This window comes from Anopheles bellator, unplaced genomic scaffold (assembly GCF_943735745.2).
Source record: "Anopheles bellator unplaced genomic scaffold, idAnoBellAS_SP24_06.2 scaffold00356_ctg1, whole genome shotgun sequence".
NCBI lineage: Eukaryota > Metazoa > Arthropoda > Insecta > Diptera > Culicidae > Anopheles > Anopheles bellator.
In genome coordinates, this window is record NW_026684483.1 from 1 (window position 1) to 7449 (window position 7449).

At 59.6% G+C, this 7449-nt stretch overlaps 1 protein-coding gene across 1 annotated transcript; it reads right to left on the minus strand.

Moving 5' to 3' along the window:
* Positions 1-1063: 1063 nt before the first annotated feature.
* On the minus strand, positions 1064-7376 carry LOC131214244 (uncharacterized; the record flags this gene model as incomplete). Its single annotated transcript, XM_058208622.1, has 3 exons — positions 6055-7376; positions 2464-4747; positions 1064-1575 (listed from the first exon to the last, which is right to left on the minus strand). Coding segments are annotated over exons 1-3 (4118 nt in total), but the record flags the coding sequence as incomplete, so codon positions are not given.
* Between the last annotated feature and the right edge of the window lie 73 nt (positions 7377-7449).

The following is a 7449-nucleotide window of genomic DNA, read 5'->3' on the forward strand; positions in this document are numbered from 1 at the left end:
CACGGACACGCGCACGTACACGGGAGCGGAACACGCGGTGCTGGTGCTAGGATAGTCACGGGAGTCTTACGCGCACACGTGGTGCGAAGCGTCACGGGGGCACGCGGTCGCGTATTTCACGAAGTTCACGAAGTGATTTTCGCACGAAGCACGAGACGTGATCACGAAACTCACGATACGATATCACGTCGGGGTCACCAATGGACGTGCACGGAGCACGGAATTCACGAAGAAGAAATTACACGTCTTTTGCGATGATCGAATTCCTCACGTCTTTCTCTCGGTAGAGTAGCTTTGCGAATCGAACGATCGGGTCCCAGTACCGCTTGTACGGGCCCGATCGCGGGGAGCCCGAGTCACCCACGCAGGGCGCTCGGCACTCATTCGGGGCTCTGACCAAGCGGTTTCCGGCCACCGCGTGTCCGCACTGACACTCTGGTGACGGCTGGCCGTTATCGCCGTTACCACCGCGACTGACACGTCGCGTCAGTCGCGGCGGGCCCCTTGCAGCAGATTTAGCACACGTTTGTGCTAAACCATCCTCCCCCCTTTGGGACGGAGGCGTCCATCCCAAATTCCCGTTGGTGGAGGGTCGTCGTCAGGAGTCGCCGTCTCGATAGCCGGCGGTTTCCCCGAGGCAGCGCCGCACGAAGCAGCATTCCCCGGGTGGGGTGGCTCGTCAGCCAGCCTATCGCACGTAGCGTTGGCGTCCTTCTTAGATGGTTCGTCAGCCGCTTGGCCGCTCGTAGCGGCGTCGTCTGGAGAGCTGGGGTTGGCAGCTACAGGCAGGGGGGCGAGCAAGCGGACGTTCCGCCGGTACACCCTGCTGCCGGTCTTCACGTCAGCCACCCGAATGGCCCCGTCCGGGCCCGGGTGGACTTGGGTGATGACGCCCAACGGCCACCGAGACACTGGAAGGTTGTCGTCTCCGATGAGCACGATCTGTCCCTTCTCGGCGTTGGGCATCTTCCGCGTCCATTTGGCTGCGCATCGCAGTTGCGCCAAGTACTCCGACCGCCAACGAGTCCAGAAATGCTGGGCCATCCGTTGAACCCGCTTCCACCGTGTGTGGAGGGGCTCCGTCTCGTCGTCCTTCAACGTGGCCGGGGTGTTGAAGGAAGAACGCCCGATGAGGAAGTGGGCCGGCGTGAGGGCCTCGACGTCCTCGGGCGATGTACGTATTGCTGTGAGCGGCCGCGAATTAAGGATCGCTGAGATCTGGTGCATGAACGTCTGCATCTCGATCAGCCTCAATCGCGCGCCACGGGAGGCCGCCCTCAGCAGTCGCTTAGCCACCTTGATGTTGGCCTCCCACAACCCACCGAAGTTGGGGCTGCGAGGAGGGATGAAGGAAAAGCAGATTCCCTCATCGGCGGCCAGTTCGACGACGTGGTGCTGGAACTGGGCATCGTTGAAAACGTCACGGAGTCGGTGCAGTTCCCGAGCGGCACCCACGAAGTTGCGACCGTTGTCGCAGTAAATAACATTTGGCCTACCACGCAGTGACACGAAGCGCATGAGGCCGGAGATGAAGGCTTGCGTGGATTGGTCTTCCACCACCTCAAGGTGCACAGCCTTGGTGGCAAAGCACACAAAGATGCACACGTAGACATCGATGTTGCGATTGCCCTTCATCCCAGATGCTGCAACAAATGGCCCGCATAGGTCGATGCCGGTATGCGTGAACGGGGGCGACGGGTTCACCCGAGGCACCGGCAGAGGGCCCATTTGCTGCGTGAATTGGCGAGGGCGAGCCTTGACGCACGTGACGCATCGCGAGAGCTCCCCCGCCACTGTTCGTCTGAGGTCACGCATCCAGTAGCGAGTCCTGAATTCCGCTATCACCAGGGCGACGCCTGCGTGGTGGTTCCTTTCGTGGATGTCCCGGATCATCACCCGTGAGAAGGGGTGGGACTTCGGGACGAGGATGGGTAGGCGAGCCTCTTCCGCAAGTTCGGCATTCTGCAGCCGCCCTTGTACGTGGATCAACCCATTCACGCAGACCGGGTTGAGGTGCTGAAGGCGACTCGTTGGCGTGATGTGGCCCGTCAGTTGCATCTCGCGCACTTCATTCGGATGGACCGTCGTCTGCATCCGTAGCAAGATGAATCGCAGCCCAACTTCTTGGGCGGCGAGCGTCATGGGGCCATATATCGCGGAAAGGCCAGGATCTTTTGCACGTAGCAAGGCCGATTTTGCCTTAAAATTGTTGACCGCACGTCCGAGCCATGCGAAGTGACGGCGCGTCTTTCCCAAGGAACAATGGTGCGGGTATTGCGCGATCAAGTCGTCGCAATCAGGCCCGACAGTGGCTAGTAGCACGGGAGCTTGCGGAGCCACTGCACCCAACACTGCGAGATCAGTGGAAGGGCTTAGCTCAAGCATTCCGTGGCATCCCGCTTGAACGAATGATGGGCCGTTCAGCCAGAACGTCATAACTTCTGGACGGATCAACCTTCTTGCCGAGATCCCTCGGGAAACGATATCGGCCGGGTTGAGCTTGGTAGGCACGTAATGCCAGTCGGTGGTCGCGGTAGCCGTCTGGACTTTGGCAACTCGGTTCTTCACGAAGACGTCCCACCGAGAGTTGTCCGAACGGATCCAGGTTAGTGCTACCTGCGAGTCGGACCACCAATGTGTTTCGTTGACACGGGAGCCGAAGACGTCCTTGATTCTCACGTAGAGATCGGCTAGCAAAACTGCCGCTTGCAGCTCTAGTCGTGGCAACGTCATTGCCTTGAGGGGGGCCACCCTGGACTTGGAACACAGCAGGCGCGTTATCCGATGGCCCTGATCGTCCTCGAAGGTCACGTAGATCACGCAGCCGTAGGCCTTCACGGATGCATCGCAGAAGCCGTCGACACGCAGCGTCGTTGGTCCGCTGGGCGACGCCATTCGTGGGATGTGCAGCTTTCTCAAAAGTGGAAGTTGTGACGTGAACTTGTTCCACTCTTGGATCGTTACGGGTGACACGTAGTCGTCCCATGCAAGATCTTCTCGCCAGAGATCTTGCATCATCACTTTCGCAGTGATGATCACCGGCTGCAGAATTCCGACCGGATCATACAGCTTGGATATTTTGGCGATGAGGCCGCGCTTCGTTAATTGCTCGGCGAACTGGAGTACGTCCTCGTGTATGACCAACTGGAACGTGTCATCAGTTGGGCACCACGACAGTCCGAGCATGCGCACTGCCTCGCGGTCGCCGATCTTAACAGGAGCCTCCCGATGATCCTGCGGTACGTGTCGCAGTATCTCTGAATCGTTGGACGCCCACTTCCGCAGCGGCATACCGCGGCGAAGTAGCGCCTGCTCCACTCCCGAGCACAGAGCACGTAGCTCGTCGGGGGTGGAGGCGCCCAGCGACAGGTTGTCCACGTAGAACCCTCGCTGGATTGCGTCTGCGACCTGCGGGTTTCCAGCGCGCGCCTCGTGCCCGGCCTCTAGCAGCGCTCTGCAGGCTAAGTACGAGGACGCGGCCTCGCCGTACGTTACGGTTCGTAGTCGATACGTCTGGATGGGGTCGTCCTTGCACTCGCGCCACAGGATACACTGCATCCAAGTGTCTTCGTCAGACACCCACACCTGGCGATACATCTTCGCGATGTCGGCCGTTGCCACCACCGTATGTACCCGGAAGTCGAGCCAGATGCGCAGCAGATCCGGCTGCAGGACTGGCCCAACGACCTGCAGGTCGTTGAGCGACACCCCCGTGGACGACTTAGCACTGGCGTCGAACACTACACGTAGTTTCGTGCTCGACGACTCAGGCTTAATGACGCACGAGTGGGGTATCACGTAGATTACCCGGTCGGCGTCGTTCGGGGTTATCGGCATCATGTGTCCGAGATCCACGTACTCACGCATGAATGTCCGATAGTCGTCATACGTCTGAGAATGGCGCTCCAACTTGCGCTCTAGGGCTAGTAGGCGCCTAACCCCATGCTGGTAGGAGTCGCCCAATTGCCCTAGCTCCCCCCGTAGGGGAATTCGGACGACGTATCGGCCGTCCGGTGCCAACGACGTCGTTTCTTTGAAGAAGGCCTCGAGGTCCGGTGAGGAGATTTCCGTTGAAATCGCTGCTTGGGGCAGAGACGCGTCCTCCACCTGCCAGAACCTCTCGATGCTTAGCCTCAGGTCGTCTTCCACCGTGACCACTCCGCATTGATGGGACCTCACGTCATCGGCCACATCGGCCTGGAGTATGCCGCCGACTAACCATCCGAACACGGAGTTCTGGATGGTAAGCCCTCGATCGTTTCGCTTTAAGCCGGGGGCAAGCGAGGCGAAGTACACACCGGCTCCCAATATCGCGTCAATTGGGCCGGCTACGTTGAAGCGGTCGTCAGCGTAGGACAACTCCGAAGGCACGTCCATGTCGCTCAGGGCGATCGTCTGGTGGGGAAGATTGGGCAGGTCCGGGATCACGAAGAACTTCACCGGGTAGCTGCGACTTCCACTTAGGCTCCTTATGGTTGTGCCGCATTCCCGCGTAACCATAAGTGGCCCAGATACACCGTCCAGCTTCAGCTTAGACGAGTGTAGCTGCATTCGCAGCCGCGTTGCTGCGTTGCTCGTGATGGCGTCGATTTGGCTGCCCGAATCCAGTATGCATCGCAATCGATGCCACCCTCCGTTGGGGCCTAACACCTGCACCACCACGGTTGCTAACAGGGTAGCGGCGCTTTGTGGTGTACGGGAACAGGTGGTACTGGAGCGGAGCGCACTGGCGCAGGATGCACGGTAGCTGGCACGGGAGCGTTCACGGGAGCGTTCACGGGAGGCGTCACGGGAGGGTGCACGGGAGGCTTCATGGGAGTGTGCCCGGGGGGCGGTGCGGGAGGCGACACGGGAGACTTCACGGGAGTGCTCGCGGGAGATGACACGGGCGTTCTCACGGCAGAGAGGCGCGGGGTTGCTGCCAGCACGAGTGAGAGCACGAGAGTTCTCACTATGAATAGGCGCACCGCGAACGCTGACGCGACAAACACTACCCAGTGAACATTTTCTCTCTTCTCACCAAAAAATCCAATCCTCATCCGGTCCTCATTCGGTTCCGAACGGCTGTCTCGAATACCTTCCCCCATATAGCGTTATATGAAAGAATCGCTGTGAGGAGCCGAAAGGTCCATGGAGTGAGGAGCCGTTTAAATTCTCTCACCGAGCGGCCCCCTGTCTCTCACGTGTGTGTTCTCTCGCTTTTTTCGTTTTCTTTCTCCCATATTCCCCCTAACCAAAATGAAACAGTTCGTATTTTGGCGGTACATTTCGGTATATTTTCTCTCTCTTTTTTCGTAAACTCTTCACTCTGCACTAGCGGTTCACAATTTGGTGCGTAGCTGCTTTCGGCGCCTTAGAAAAATGCATTGCATCGTATCCTTTGCATCCCATCTGGACATCTGATTGGACATCTGAAACGAGCAAAGCGAAAACATTTCAACATTATTTGGGTGTCACTGAATACTGTCCAATAAACTTACCTGGATTATTTCTATCAGGATCACCCGTGATCGACAGAGAAGCACAAGCACTTGGTACTTTACACTTGGCACTTGGAAAAAACAGAGGCAGAGTTTTCGTCCCGATTCACCAAAACTTAAAGAGAGACTGTCGGACCCTCGGTACTTCGGGACTTTGGCACGATCTCGCTGTCTCTGTTATTTCTATTCCTTTTTCTTTCTCTCCAACGTTCGTCTTCCACCAGCAAACTCACGGCGATTTCAAAACTCACGGGGATTCCTTCCGTTCTTTCCCCGGCAACCAACGAACGCGTCTCATGCTCACTTCGTACGCTGCGAGATCGCCCTTCCTCGGCCTCGTCGCAGGCAGAGGGGCGTTCGATCTCACTCGTCTCCGCCTTCCTCCGCCGCGTCGCAGGCAGAGGGGCAGCTTCGGGCTCTCAAAATTGTTCACTGGGTACTGGAGTCCTCACGGTAGAGGGACGCGGGGCAACTGACAGCACGCCGACGAGCACGGGAGAGTCACTTCCCTCCTTCGAGGTACACTGCCGAGCTGCACAAGATCGTGTGGTGCTTCGCTTGGCAGTGCTGGCACCTTTTCTCCGAGGGGCAGTCCGCTGCCTTGTGTGCACGGGAGAAGCAGTTGACGCATTTGCCCCTCTCCATTATGAACGTCACGCACTCCAGAGCGGAGCGCGCTCGCAACTCCGGACACAAGTTGCTCTCGTGACCCGTGCGGTCACAAGCGTAGCACATTCGCCGCGCCTTGGCGTCCCCGCTCCCGCGTGGAGCTGGTGACGGCGCGGGCTTGGCCGGGGTCTTGGGCGGCGCGCTGGGAGTAACAGCCACGAAGGCTGTTTTCCGCGGCGTGGCAGGAGTGTGGGTCGTCTTGGGGCCGGTGGCACGGGAGCCCGACTCGCGCGCTCGACGTGGCTCGTAATAGAGCTGGTTCGCCATCTTGTCCAGCTCTTCGCGAAGCTCTTTCCACGTAGGAATAGCTTGCTGGTCGGCCCGGCGGGCGACTCTGGACAGGCTGTCCTCGTCCAACTTAGAGAGCACGATGCTCACGATCAGCCCGTCCTCGATCGGCGATGCCGCCTTATCGGTCGCGCCAGCGATCCGTCTGGCCGACGTGATGGCCGTCTCCACCGTATCTATCAGGCGCATAAGCCCGTTCGGGGACGCACTCGATAGCCGTGGCGCTTCGAGGATGGCACGACAGTGCCCCAGGAACGCCACGCGTTTCTTGTAGAAACGCTCCTGGAGCCGTGCCCACGCGTCGGCGAACGGCATGCCCACACTTTCAAAGGCCTCGGCGCTCTGTCGCGCAGGGGCGAAGCCGTCAAAGCATTGTAGGAGGTACGCGTAACGAGTCGCGTCCTCCGGCCATCCGCTCAGCCGCTTCTCGAACCGAGAGGCAAAGGCAGGCCACTCGGAGGGTTCGCCTCCAAACTTTGGCAAGTCAATCCTCGGCAGATGCTCCTGCCGGGGAGTGGCTGCGGCAATGGTGGTGTCCATCACGGAGATGGACGCCCCTTCCACCTTGCGCAGGCGGCCCAACGCCACCCGTGCGGTGGCGTATGCGTCGCTGAACGGGCCTCGCCGTTGCGAGGTTCCCGATTTCGCTTCTATCCGCGAGAGGGCGGCGCACCCCTCGCGGTAGAAGCCTTCCAGCATTTCCAATTTTACCGGCACCATGTCGTCCTCCATGGTGCCGGCCTTCGCGTCAACGCTGAGGGCCCGCATGGCTTCCTCCAGCGCGGCTACTTGCCTGGCCGCTTCGTTTGCTGCAGATGGCCGACCGAGTTCGGCTCCGCTGGTGGCGCGCGACGATTCGGCTTTCGGCAGCCGACCGACGTCACTGTCGGTGCACGGTGCCGGCGACTCATCGCCCGATGGCAGCTTCGTAGTCGGCATATCGCGCGCACGTACACACGGGAGCGAAGTGCGGAAGTTCTCGTCGAACACACGGATACGCGCACGTACACGG